The 14755-nt window shown below is 39.7% G+C and overlaps 1 protein-coding gene across 8 annotated transcripts in view; it reads left to right on the forward strand.

The window, feature by feature from the left end:
* The window catches only part of PLCB4 (phospholipase C beta 4), a 411772-nt gene that overhangs the window by 381445 nt on the left and 15572 nt on the right, over positions 1-14755 (forward strand). For 7 of the 8 annotated variants that reach the window (XM_082358981.1, XM_082358984.1, XM_082358982.1 and 4 more), the window contains 6 exons: positions 1368-1417; positions 1566-1631; positions 2500-2610; positions 11076-11191; positions 12466-12541; positions 14300-14475. In XM_082358981.1, the coding sequence (XP_082215107.1) occupies positions 1368-1417; positions 1566-1631; positions 2500-2610; positions 11076-11191; positions 12466-12541; positions 14300-14475 (595 nt within the window). The remainder of the gene's footprint in view (positions 1-1367; positions 1418-1565; positions 1632-2499; positions 2611-11075; positions 11192-12465; positions 12542-14299; positions 14476-14755) is intronic. The other variant, XM_082358987.1, reaches the window with a different exon arrangement.

The raw sequence follows: 14755 nt of genomic DNA on the forward strand, positions 1-14755 counted from the left end.
TGTGTGTTCATTTTATAGAAGAGAGAAAAGAGACCCAAAGATAGGGAGCTCTTAGCGATGCCAGGATAGACTCCTCTGCCCTGCAGTAAAGCAGGGAATTAGCTTGTGATGTCAGACCTAAGAGATTAGAGAGTAGCCCCATGATCCCTTGACACCCTTATCACAAAATGTTATAGATCAGAAGACTGATTTCTCTCCGCCATGACTCTCCTTTTTTCTGTCCTTACCACGCTCACACTGGATGTGCACATCTTCTTAAAATGAGTTGAGCTGAAAAACAAGAGCCTAGAACTTGACACCTATCTTTCTTGAATATTTCATACCTAGCCTTTGGGATTCTAACGGAAATCAATTATAGTACAGAGTGCACATTCGTCTTGTTTGCCTAAGATGAAAATCTGCAGTCAAACAGAACATGTTTGGGGATTCGCCTATAAATGTGGTTGCCATGACAACACCTGGCTTAGCATCACTCCAGTAACAGGATGACTTAGTACATTACTCTAGGTCCTCATGACAGCATCCTGTTCTAAGATGGTTTGATTTCATTATTTTCATTATTTTCTGTCTGTTAAAGGCATTCTTGGGCTCAGTAGCATATCACTTAAATGCTAAAATTAAATTCAATTAAAGAAAGGGGCTGAAAAAATGTTTTGTTCTTTGATGATGGTTAAGCTGGGAATAGAGCTGGTAGTTAGTGGACTGATAGGATGAGCCTTCAAATACAAAGATAAAGGTAACTGTAATAGATGCTGCTGTGCCTGGTCTGATCTCCTCTATGGGGTTGGTGCCTCAACACTTGGTGTCTAGGAGTACTGGCTGACTGCAAATCACAGCTGCACTTTTCTCCCTAGAGTTGCCCTCAGACCATGGGTGTTCTCTTGCCTCGAAAAGGAAGGTTCTGTAAAACCTCTGACACCCTTAGCTGAGTGATATGGGGTTACAAAAGCCCAGTCTCCTTACCTCAAGCTAGAACAACACCAGAGGGCCGTTTATGCTAAAGAATTTCCTGTAGGATCAGACCGAGGCTGGATTTCAGCTAGAAAGACACTCAAGCTTCTTCCTCTGCCCTATCCTGCTTCTCTCCCACCCTCTCAGGGGTTTCTCCTGAGAGCCTTCCCTTGATAAATCGTGTGTACACAAATCCCCTTTTCAGGCTCTGATAATAAGGAACCTGACCTAAGACAATAAACGTTTTGGGTAAGTGTCTAATTAATTGCTCTGTAATAGGAAACTAAGATGTTTATATCCATAATGTTACATGGAAAGCTGCGTCAGCATCTTTAGATGCGATTTCAAAACTGTGAATTTGATATGATCACTTATTCTCTCTCATTTTTAATATACACAGTGACTTTTTATTTCAGGTATTGAACTGATCCCTCAAGTGAGGATAGAAGATTTAAAGCAGATGAAGGTAAAATTACTCCGTCATTTTGCCAGCACTCTTGTGTTCTGCCTGTTGGTGAAACTGACTTATTTTTGTTTCTCACCAACTATAATCATTGTGGTAGTACTACACAAACTTATTTGGGATCCTGTTTTTCTTTCCCCCACCCCCACAGGCTTACTTGAAGCATTTAAAGAAACAACAGAAGGAGCTCAATTCTTTAAAGAAGAAACATGCAAAGGTACAGTGTTTTGTGTGGGCAAGCAATATGTGTGTGTAGTTTTGTTTGCTTGTTTGTGTGTTTTTTCCTTTTAGCTCTCTGATGAAACCTCACAGCCAAAAACACTACTTAGAAACTGATACCAGCCAACTGGGCAGAAGGACCTTCATTTTAACTGGTTAGAAATGAAATTTAAAAATAGAATCCATTTGGGATTGGTTGTCACTGATTTGTGATCTGTGTTTCTAACATTTATTTCAAAAGCATAACAAAGCTTCACCCATTTCAAAATTGTTTCATAATTTGACTTTATCTAAACGAGTGGGCTGTCACCTGACTATTGAAAACCAGCGCATAGTCTTAGTCTCTGGGTACCGAAATTCCCTTAGTCACTGGCAAATAGTTTGCCATACACAGTGTGTCAGGGGAGATGCTGGCCAGCTCCAAACTTCTCACCCAAGCCACCTAGAGAAAGAGCTCGTCTCACCTTTCCCCCATTATGTAAACTCTGCTTGCTGGCCTACTTATGGAATATAGTTGTTGTTCCTACTCACCCATAAGAAGAGGTCTTTGAACAGTGATCATGAGAAATTCTAAGTTAGCTACAAATTTAAGAGAATAGCAGGAATTCTCATGTAGGTTGAAAAACTTCACAGCACCCAGACACCATCCTGCTTTCAAGTCTCCCCTCACAGGGAAAAGAGACAAAGGTGATATCTTTTTCCTTCCTAAGATGTATCACAACAGCTGCTGCTGCTGGAAGGGTAAATATGTCCTCTTCCATTACGGGTAAGGAGAGCAAGAGAAATTTTAATTTCTTAACTTGAAAGGACTTCTGAATTCTTTTAAGCTCATGTTGCCATCCCACTTCTTTATACACTGACCCCAGCCTCAAACCAAGGCACAGCCTGCAGAGCTGGACTTGAGTGATGAACCTCTGAGTCACTTCAAATACGAAGATGCAAAGAGTGCAGCCTGGAACTCTGTCATCTCTTTAATGGTTTGTGCTCCTTTGAGAAATTTGGCCTAATCTTGGCCTAGTAATAGTCCCTGTATTATTGGCTTCATGGACTTGCTGATATAGAGGTCACTTCAAAGACTGCTCGAATTGCAATTCTATTCAATGGAATTCCTTTCATTGCCCACGTGGGAAACTCACCACAGATGTTTATAAGTATGGAGACAGAGCTCAAGTAAGGATTTCCATTTTCTTGGTCATTGGCAACAAGCTGGAATATGGAAAGGGAACAGAAAAGGGAGAGAAAAGGAAATTCAAATTCACTTTCAATGACTTTGGTTATTAGGAATGGCATTGGTAGCCATATGGCAAGGCGTCATCCACCAGATTTTCCTTCTGTTTAAGTTGGATCTCTGTTATTGAGGTAGGCATCTCAATGGCCTTTGGACTGATTGGAAATTTAAACATTTTGGCCTGAGTCTCATTTAATATTTCCTTGAGGCATGACCAGGAAATATACCATGTCTGATAATAATAAGAATAATATACCATCTAGGAGTTTTGTATGTGAAGTATTTTCCAGATGCTGTGCTCAGCACTTTATATTTATTACCTCATATTATACTCTCTACCCTATAAGATAAATTCTAAGTCCCCATTGTGCACATGTGGAAGTTAAGATCAGGGAGGTGAAGCCATGTAACTAATGCCCCAGCATTAGAGGGTAGCAGAGCCAATATTTGAACCCAAATTGTCTTGAGTCTGGAACCCATACTCTTATTGCATTATTCTGTGAAGGATATTGGATGCTTCAGTAAGTAAACAAGTTCCCCCGTTGCATCAAAGGCAGTGACAGCACATGGGACAATATGTAAATCTCCATCTAGTTTGGACAGTGTCAATATACTGGTTACCTGGACAGCTGCTGAGGAAGGTTGCTCCTTGGTTCTTTAGAACTTGACCTATATAACACTAAGCAGAATTGTCTGTTGGTTCCCTATCTAAACCTTCGAGTTCAGACTGTCTCAGTTCTATTAACAGGCCTATCTGCTTAATTGGAAAAGTGGCAAAGATGGTGTCTTAGTCAGTTTGGGTTGCTATGACAGATTACCATAGACCAGGTGGCTTAAACAACAATTTCTTTCTCATAGTACTGGAGGCTGGAAGTCCAGGGTCAGGGTGCACCAGATTCAGTGTCTGATGAGGGCCCCCTTCCTGGTTTACAGACAGCCTCCTTCTTACTGCTCCTTACATGGTGTGGAGAACTTTTATGTCTCTCCTGTATCTTCTTATAAGGGCACTAATCCCATTCATGAAAGCTCCACCCTCATGACCTCACCACCTCCCAAAGGCACCCCCTTCAAACACACTGGGGATTAGGGCTTCCATGTATGAATTCAGAGTGGGGAGGGATACAAATATTCAGTCAATAGCAACTGAAAAATTATTTTTCCATGAGAGAATTTAGAGGTAGCTTTGATAACTCTTCCCCTCCACCTCTGATGCCACTGACCTTTATTCCTTCCATTTTCTTCACGCTTATTGGTGAGGAAATATTAATATTTAGTAACAAATAAATCCTATATGGCTGAATAGAATCCAAGTTGCCTTCATTTGCAGAAACAACTTCAAGCTTCTTGGAGCCCCACATTCTAATAGAACCAAAACTTAAAAGGAGATTTTAAATCTCTCTGAATCCTACCATCTAAATTTGTGTGGACTTTCGTAACAGCTTTAGTGTACATTTTTTGGAGGAAGCCTTCAAAATGCCTTCAGTCAAGTAACAGAGCCAAATTGCACAGTAAAATATACAGTGCTTTCCTGTTGCTTTTCAGATGCTTTTTGAAAGCATTTCTTAGCAGGCAAATACATTTCATGGCTTGCTTTCCATATCCTCATGTACTTCAGAAGTTCAAGTCACAAATGTATGATTATAAGCTTATGATGAATTCCTTCTCCCACATTAAATACACAGGGGGCCCACTTTTCTATTCAGCCTGCTTTGGCAGTATAATTTACGAACTCTGAATTCCATAATCTTTTTATATAGAACTACTACTACTAATAAGGCTGACATTTATTTAGTGCCACTTTTGTGTTACACATTGTATATACATTCTTAAATTCTCACAATATCCCTGAAACCCAAATGGTACTATCCACATTTTAGACATGAATAAAATGAAATTCAGAGAAGTGCCTAGAGCAATATAACTCATTATGCTGGTTATAATTAAAGTGCTTTTCATCTATTTGAACTGTCCAAAGGCTTTGCAAATAATTATTTTCAAACAGTTAGACCTTTCTCTCTATAAAGTTTCTGTAATTTTTCAGTCTATAGTACTTCCCTAATTCTTTTCACTGTCTCATCTGAGCCAACTTTTAAGATTAAGCATATATTGGAATATTTACTTGCCCAATATATACTGAGGTCTACTCAACTAATGCACTTGTCTTTAAAACTGAAAAGAGGAAACACTGGTGAAGGAGGTGAGAGGATGTGGTGAATCTATTACCACTGGACCCACTTAGTGCCTGATCCCATTTGATCTTATTTATCCTAACACTTGTCTTTCTATCTGTCAATACTTTTCAAAAGGTAAAACTAGCTAATATATACATAAGCATTTATTATTTGGTATTCTTATAACAATTATGTAAAGGAGTATTATAATTATATTAACTTGTAGCAGTTAGCTTTTGCTGAGTAACAAACTATCCCCAAATGTAGTGACTAAAAACAGCCACTGTTTATTTAGCCCACAATTTTGTAGCTCAGCTGGATGATGTTCCTGGTCTCATCTGGGTTCACTTGTACATCTGCTGTCACTACCAGTTTGTCAGGTGGTGGGCAGATGTGGGGGGCTGGCAGACTTTGGAAGTCCTCTGCTTTCTGTGGTCTCTCATCTTCAGCAGTAGTCCAGGCTTGTTCACATGGTAGGGGTCCCAAGAGACCAAGCTCAGAACTGGCACAGCATCACTTCCACCTCCTTCTCTTGGCTACAGCAGGTCACGAGGCTGTCCCAGGTTCAAGGGATGAGGACACTATTTCTTGGCAGAAGGAACCACAAAGTCAGATTGCAAAGGGGATTGGATACAGAAAGAGAAACCATTGTGGCCCTTTTTGCAAACAGTCTACCAACCATTTGCCAGATGAGATAATTTACACTTCAAAGAAACACAGCTTGAATAAATCACCCAGCTTTTAAATGGTGGAGCCAAGCTTTGGACCAAATTCTATCTGACTCCAGAACTCAAGCTCTTCATCACTATATTGGGCTGCCTCTGAGTTTTCTCACATTAGTTTTTATTTCCACACATCTTGATGGTCTTAGTAAAAGGTTTTTAAGAGCAGTCATGAGTCTACAGGGCACAGATATCTTGGCATCCTTTAGGACTGCTTTTTCAACATATGATCCTTGGGCCAAGAACTGGAGGCTTCATAAAACTGCATATTCTTGTGCCCACTGGAGACTTTGTTATCATCTCCAAGGAGAAGTCTAGGAAATACATTTTAAATAAGCTCCTCTCCTATGCACACTAAATTTTGAAAACTGTTTCTTTACGAATATTATTTAGCACTCTTTACTGTCCCTCAGTGAAAACCCCACTAAAGGCCTGCAAGATGCAGAGCAGGCCTCCCTGAAAAATGGGTTTTGCCCTGTTGTCAAGCAATAGTAAGGATTAACTACCCCAGCCTTTCTGTGAAACAACATTTATATAACCCTTTCTAACAGTTATGGTGCTACCTAAGATGGGGCTAAGGTTTGCTACCTCAAAGCTCTGGGTTATAAAATAACCTACAGAGGAGGGAAGGTGGCCTATGCTGTACCTTCCAATCACAGCACCCATGGGTCAACCATGGCACATGGTAGCCAAGAGCAGAGACCAGTACTTAGTCCATGTTCAGTGACTGTAGGGCACTCTCAGCTATTACATACCAGCCTGAGTAAATCATGCCACTTCTCAGAAAGGGAAGCAGAAAATGTGGTTTACTTAACCTAGTGGCTTTAAGAAATGTATGGTCCATAAGAGAGCTTATTTCCAAACTTAAAGGTTAGCTGCAGGATGGCGAAGGAATAGTGTTGTGACAATGAGGATCTACCATATATGAAAGAGACCTAAAGAAATAGTTGTGAGATCTGCTGTTAGGACAGTGGGAAGAAAAGATAGGTAATGACCATTTGAGCCCCAAATGGGATCGAGATGCTAGCTAACATGGCTAGTTTTCAGAAAATGGCAATGGTCAATTGCTTTTGATCCTCTGAATGCGGTTGACAGTCAAACTGCTACTTGTCTCTCACTTTCTCAATTTGAAATGGAAACTAGTGGACTATTTTTCAAGTGTCCATTAGATGAGACACAGAAAGAGCAGAACTAAGCAACCGTGATCCTACACTAGCACAGGGCTCATCTGCGTCCAGAGCTAGGGTTGCTTTCATTAAGAGACAAGCATGCTTTTCAATTGTCAGATGTGGTCCAATCCTTAGAGAAAAAAATTTAAACCCAAAGTTAAGTAAATATCCCCGATAACACATCAGCAGAAGAATTCCAACTCAAATGAGGTAAAAGAAGTAAATGAAGGAAGTTGGCCCCATGTAGAAAACAGGGAGCACTCATTCTTGTCCAAAGGGCAAGTCAGACTCAGTTCCCACCATTGGTGCCTTGAGAGTCTGTGGGCCAGCTTCATTCTCTAAAGCAGAATCACAGAACCTGAAATCTTACATGAATTTCCTCTTCTTTTAATATTGGCCAATAATTCAGTCTTTTTCTGAAACACCGTGTAGGCAAAAAAAAAAAAAAAAAAAAACTGGATGCATCCCTTGGACCACCAGTTTGCAGCATCACTGCTAGATAAGTCAAATAAAATGCCTGAGAATCTGACTAAAATTTGGCATTTCAGTAAAGCTGCTAATGGAAAATATGATTTTTGCTATGCAAGCAGTTTTGCTGATAACAAACACCAAGACTACTGTTAAACTCATCAAATGTAATTCGTGGTAAGAAGTCAGTAACAGACCTACAACTCTGTCATGAAGTAGAAATGGGCAGAGACATAGCAACCACCCACAAAGGCAGCTTACTGGTAATCTCAGAGGTGCGTGCTGAGCAAACGCGATTTACTCAGATGTTTCAGCATCATCTGTGGGGTGAGAATTTATGCCCAGAGTCACATCAGCCACAAGAATGAATTGCAGCAGAAGTTTTTCCCAGAAGAAGCTGAATTTACTCTTAACTTTTTTTTTTTCCACTGAGCAAATAGATATACTGTAGTTTTTGAGGTTACTATTGATTTTTTTTTCCTTTAGCAGTTGATGGTGGTGGACAGTTCTCCTTTTTTATTGGAGTATAGTTGATTTACAATGTTGTGTTAGCTTCAGATGTACAGCAAAGTGAATCAATTATATATATACATATATACAGCAGGTACTCTTAACTTTGATAGAAACATATACAAATCCTGCTAAAAGCCATACATTTATTTCCCCAAAATGTCCCAATTAAGATAGATTTTTTAAGTCAATATATTTAATTTTGGTTCTCTTGACCTGAAAGAATGAAAAAGGACTTACCTCTTCCATAGGGTCTCATGACTCAGTTAAGGACCAAAAGAATAAAGTCAATGATAGATTTTTTTTTTTTTTTTTTTTTTTTTAGTATAAATAGGCTTAGAGATCATTTCCTGGCTCCTCTAGTTTGTACAACAGGAAGCTGAGTCTTGAGCACACTGCCACGCCCATCACGTGATGATCAGTAATTAGGTCCCCATTCCTTTGTGAAAGGGGAAGTGGTGTCTGGGAACCAGATTATCCCAAAACTTCAATACCTGCTACCTACCACGCAGGAATAGTTTTGAGCACAGAGAGAAACACAAGAGATAATTCTTCAAGGTGAACTTTCTTGTTATGTGTATTCATTGTAATCATTTTAATTCAATATGCTTCTAATTTTTTAAATTCTATATACATTACGTAACTTGCAGCTCATAACCATGAATTAGGTTGGGCAAACAAGGTCCTGTTCAGTTTTCTAATAAAGAAATTGAAGCCTGGAAAGATTTATGTATGTTGCACAAGGCCACTAAGATGAGCTGGGACTGGAATCCAAGTCCTCTTACTGTTTTCCCATGCTAATTTTTTTTAATTCATGCAACAAATATTTATTGAATCTACTTTGTACCAAGCATTGGGCCATGTAGTGGTGAAAAAAAAGAGGTTTTCCCTGCTCTTGTAGAACATATCTTGTATACTTGAAGCCATCATGAACTTTATGCCTTTATGGTACAAACACCCTCATTCCTCATATCTAATTGGGTTAATTAAGGTTCACCAGAATACTTCCTTAAGCAATAGTCTATGTCAGCTTACTTCCAATCCTCAGAGCCTCTTTTTTTTTTCTTTTTCTTGTGCTGCACTAGAATATTTAAAGAAACAATCTTCTCCACCCTCCTTTCAATGATATTTGCAAAAGACATAGGAATGTGGCACCTCTGAAATGTTTTATTCTAGACTTGCATAGAGCCCCTTATTTGTCCAGGAAAATTAATACGTGTGCCAGACAGGCATGATGATTACTAAATCTTAGAAGGAAGGCTAGTAGTAGGGTGATTTAGTGGGTTTTTTCCCCCATAACAATGCAAGAGTAGCTAAATCCATTTAAATAAGGATACATCAATGTGTCAATCCATTCCTGCGGCAGTAGGTTAAGCTTGGAGGAAAAGTTTATTGATTTAACTTCTCAGGCTGTTCTCCCTTCTCCCAGGTTACTCTCTGCATGTTTTCATGAGTACTGAATAATATAAGTAGGTTTGTATGTCATTGTATTTTAAATAAGGTATAATAGGCATTTGAAATATGATTTCTCTTGTATTTAATCCTAACAACCCTATGAAGTAGGCAACAATCTCCCAATTATAAAGATTGAAGAAGGTATCACTCTCCCAATTATAAAGATGGACAGACTGAGAGGGTAAGTAGCTTGTCCTAAGACCTGAGACTGTCCACGTCCTTAACCCAATGAAGAACCCCTAGTTTATAACAAAAAAGGGCACAGATATTGGTAACAGGACTGGATTTATGAGGTGTTCCAGGTTACCACAAATAAGCAGGACATTGTTACATATAATTCCCTAACCCCAAATCCAGAGCAAGGTAACATCACCTTGGAGCACTCATTGTCCCTGTTATCAGGTCCTATTCCAAGAACCTTCCTGCCTGGCACCACCTTCCTCCATGCCTTCTCCCAGAGGCATTTATTCACTGGACAGGAATGCTGAGACCATGTGCACAGATGTGTTTCTGAAGAATTTATATATAAATGAACTGTAGATCAAGTCCTGTGTTAACCTGCTAACAGCACTGGGAAATTAAGAAAATCTTGGGAAATTTCAAAATCCCTCCCCCATTTATATTTTATGAAATCTTTTAAGATATTCATGAATTAGGTTAAAGGTGAGCCTACCTTAGGAAGAAAATTAATTTTTAAAAAATAAGTCACTCACTTTTGTTACTCACTTAAAAAAATAAGCAAAAGGAAACATGACCATGAGGGTAGTTATATACCCTGAACAAAGTCTATCCATTCCAGACTTTAGTATCATCTCATTTCTCTAAGTTTCTCAAGAGTAAGACTAGGATATAACATTAAGCATCATCTTAGAGTGGATATTACTGATTGAACTGTTTTCCTCTATGATTAGGGGCTGAGCAGCTAAAGAAATCTGATTTCAGTTAAGTCCCTGGCTGTGGCCAAATTATCAGGAAAAATAATGTTTATAAAGAAATACTTATTTTCAAAGCATTGCAGCCCCATTTTCAGTGATTGAAGGAAGCAGATGGAGAAATATTTTAACTATCTGTAAAGCTGAAGACCAGGGTTCCTGAACATTCTGTCATCCTTGTGAGTGCATCGAGATTAGGAAGCTGGCAAAAATATCAATTGATGGGGATTCAAAATGAGTTGATGTTGACAACCACAGTGGAGGTTCTCATTGTGTAATGATGGTATTCAAGACCTTCCAAAAAGTGCCCGGTGTTTAGAAGCCATGCCACATAATGAATAGTTATATTTAACATGTAAAAGAGAATAAATATGGCAGCTGAACTTGGGTTTTTGGGACTAGGTTGTGGAAGGGGCAGTGGACTAATTAGATGACTCAGCAGAACAAAGATGGATGGGTGGAAGTTCTATGGAGACATCTATGTGCAGAAGAAAGAACTTTGGGATGATTGGTGTTGCTCAGCAGTGGCATGGCTGCCTTTTGAGGTGGGCATGTTCAATAGACTGAGGCTGGAAACCCCCTTGTTGGAGAGACCTTATGGGAATACAAGAAACTCTTGGGTTGGGTGGGAGATTGGAAGTCTTTCCAGATCCCAGACTCAGTTACTCCTTGATTTTCAAACCAAGACTCTGAAAGAGCTGGTGAAAATTATGCCAGCCCAACATGGGATAAAGTTTATCAGCTACACTACAAGTCTAACTCGTCATTACAAATTCTTCTCGTTCAGGAGCACAGTACCATGCAGAAGCTACATTGCACACAAGTTGACAAAATTGTGGCGCAGTATGACAAGGAGAAGTCAACTCATGAGAAAATCCTAGAGAAGGCAATGAAGAAGAAGGGGTAAATGCTGTTTATGTCCTTCTGGAGGTTTTTTGCCTTTTTATGTTTTGTCTTTTCCCACAGTTCAACTGCCTGTTTAGGCAAAGGAAGAACTTAGTCTTAACTGTGTTTTCATCATTAACAATGATTCCTGGAAAATAAGCGACTCACTCAGCTGAAGGGAGTGACTGAAGTGGAAAAGAGGAGCTTTATTCAAGTTCTGCAGGCTGTTGGTTAATGAAATAATAACTGTGTCTTTCATGGTACCTTTAAGGTGAATGGGGGTCGAGGGGGAGAAGGAAGGACAAATTACAGTTGGAAAAATTCCAGAAATCATTTTGCATTGCCAGGTAATAAATAATAAGGTTGATACACTCAAGGAAAAAAAATGCAATTTTGATGTTTAATATTACAAGAATCCTTAGCTTATGCCAACAGATGAAACTGTTGAATAAAACCTATCACTGCATTTACCTTGAAAGATTTTATCTATTGATAGAATTAAGCTAGGGGAATGTTTCTGTGATGCTGCAAGTTCACTGAATAACAGAGTAGGAGGGAAACACACTCAGTGCCAGCCATGGAGAAGTGATAAGTTGGATGTTTAGAATGTGCCTCTCAGAGACACTCTCTATTAATAATATGATGAAGCACTCTGACTTAGGCCATAATAAATCAGAGCATATACGCTGAAGACAGAAGCTCAGGGCCTATTCTGGTTTCAACAATGATATGGATATTCCAAAAGGAAAAATTAATCACTGAAATAAGCAGTAATAGTTGCTGGGCAATTGCCTAGTATATATTTCCTACTCACAATAGAGTAAGAAGCAAAAATTACCCTGCACTGCCAAGAAATGCTATTTTTCTCCCTTGCTGGCATGTGTCAAAGACAAAAATCTGGCTTTACAACCAAAGTGGAAGAATTGAAAACTCGCTTCAAGGCTGAGGTCCTATTTTTCAGTTCTCATCCTAAATAGTGTATTATTGAATAAATAAAAAATAGCTTGAAGAAAAGCAGGAACCAAAATGGAAACTCTGACAACAAACCTTTAACAATGAAATAATTGTTAGGTCTGAAATGTCTCTTTGTGTAGTGGTTGAATTGAGTAATCACGATACAGATATTTTGTAAGGTGTGCATCTATTACTGAAAGAACCAAGGTTGCCCAGTGAGCCATGGCGTCTCATGTTTGATGAACAAATTGTCTTCATTGGGAGGCTTTGGAGCAAAGGTTCCTGGGAGAGGAAAGATATCTAATGCCTGGCATGCATTTGTGGTTTTCCATTTTCAGGGGAAGTAATTGTCTCGAAATGAAGAAAGAAACAGAAATTAAAATTCAGACGCTGACATCAGATCACAAATCTAAGGTAAGAAAATGCCTATTTTTACAGCAGCAACTGCAGAAGATACTCTGTAATTTTTTAGAAGCTGCACCCAGTTTAAATCAGAAATAACAGTAGCCTGGGGCTGGTCTGGGCTCACTGGCTTGGAGAAGAGCCATTTCATGGAATACCTTTTCCTTAATTTGTAAACATATGCTCACAATATCTATGTTGTCTGCCTCAGAGGCATCAAGGGAAACAATAAATGGACTAAAAGGAAATAGTGTATAAAATACAGAATATGATTCCCTATAGAAGTAACATTGCTCATAGGACAGAAAACCACCCACCTTGAGGGTTCAGTAGCTCTTTGATACTTATTCCGTCCTAACTTTGCTGTGGAAGTTTGGGATGGGAAAAAATCCAGAGCTGAGATTCTAGGAGATGAGCTAATTACTTGGATTCCCCCAAAGACACAAGAAATAGTTTAGGGGACATTAATTAAGATTATGGACATTTTGGAGAACTGAGCACCAAGTTGCCATCAAGAACATAAATAATTATAATAATTATGAAAGAAAAGAAACTGTGAAAGAAAGTTTCCAACTATAGCTTTTGGTCAAACCAGCCAGCCTCCGTATATCTACATGCAGCTCTGTCATCCAACCAGCGACCCTGCCACACACCTGGGCCAGCCAGGCATCTAAGCCGAAGTTCTCTTTGGTGCTGTGTATTTTGTGTCCACTCTGCCATGCAGTCTGTAGAGACAGTAAGCTGTGTATCTTTGAGAGTTGTTCCCCACTCTCTCTTTCTCTCTTCTTAACTGGAATATTTGAGAATTAACAACTATGCAACATGCCATGATTTTTAAATGCTTTGCATAAATAGGAAAGCAGAAACGTTGGCCACTGTATCAATTTGCTTTTGCTGCATGAAACACCATGCCGAAATTTAGTGGTGTGAGACAACTACCATGTATTAGCTCACAGTTCGGTAGGTTAGAATTTGGACTATACTCCACTGGACAGTTCTACTGATTTTGGCTGGGCTTATGTGTGTGTCAAAAGTCAGCTGGGATTGATGGCCTCACTCAGCTCTCTGGTGGGTAGCTGACTACTGGTTGTTTTTTCCTACATGACCTCTCATCCTCCAGCAGACTAGCACAGGCTTTACCACAGGTTAGCCTCAGGGTTCCAGGCATAGAAAAAGGATAAGTACTTTCCAAGCTTCTGCTTGCATCACATTTGCTACTGTCTTGTGGCTAAAGCAAGTCACAGGTCAACCAGATTCAAGGAGGTGGAGAAAGAGACTCTAGCTATTGATGAGCTGTAAAACCACAGTGTGAAGAGCATGGATACTCTTTGCAGGGGACGACTTTCTACCCCAGTGTCTGTTAAAATGACACAATAAGTCATGATCCAGGAATAAGAGAGCACACAGCTCTCTATTCAGATCTGTGGCCTTGTGGAAGTGAAACTGGAAAAATATGAGGTGATGAAGAGAATTCTGATAGAATTGGCAAAGGAGCCCAAAGCCCAGACAAACCAGAGTGTGGGCGAGTTAGGCAGTTGAAATAACGGGTCATGATTAAGTATTTAGAGCCAAAGTGATTACTCTATTTTAATAAGCAATGACTTCTTGATTCCCACTGATTAGTACATATTTTTGCAGGTTATATGGGTGTCTACTGATTGACCAAGTAAATTGGTGGGAGGGATCTGAAATGCATGGCTAATATTGTGCTTTCAGTTCCTACCTGACCTGTGAGAATTCCAGGTGGCACCACCCCCTTTCCCCACGCAGGTCAAGGAGATCGTGGCGCAGCACACAAAAGAGTGGTCAGACATGATCAACACCCACAGTGTGGAGGAGCAGGAGATCCGGGACCTGCACCTCAGCCAGCAGTGCGAGCTGCTCAAAAAGCTCCTGATCAACGCCCACGAGCAGCAGACCCAGCAGTTGAAACTGTCCCATGACAGGTGGGAGAGTTAGCTCCAGAAGAAACTCCCAATTTTTAAAAAAGACTAGTTTTGTGTAGTGTGTGTGTGTGTGTGTGGGTGTGTGTGCACCTGTCAAGGTAGTAAGGAAAATCAACTTGACATACAACATAGAGCTTTTACATATATCCTATTGTACAGTTGACATGAGCAAGAGGAACTATAAGAAATGGCCTCTGCCATCAAAGGGCTTCCAAGCGTTGGCAAGATCTCACACTCCCATGACAAATTAAGTCACGTTACAAGTAGCATATGATACATA

Source organism: Balaenoptera borealis (genome assembly GCF_965194805.1).
Source record: "Balaenoptera borealis genome assembly, chromosome: 16".
Taxonomy (NCBI): domain Eukaryota; kingdom Metazoa; phylum Chordata; class Mammalia; order Artiodactyla; family Balaenopteridae; genus Balaenoptera; species Balaenoptera borealis.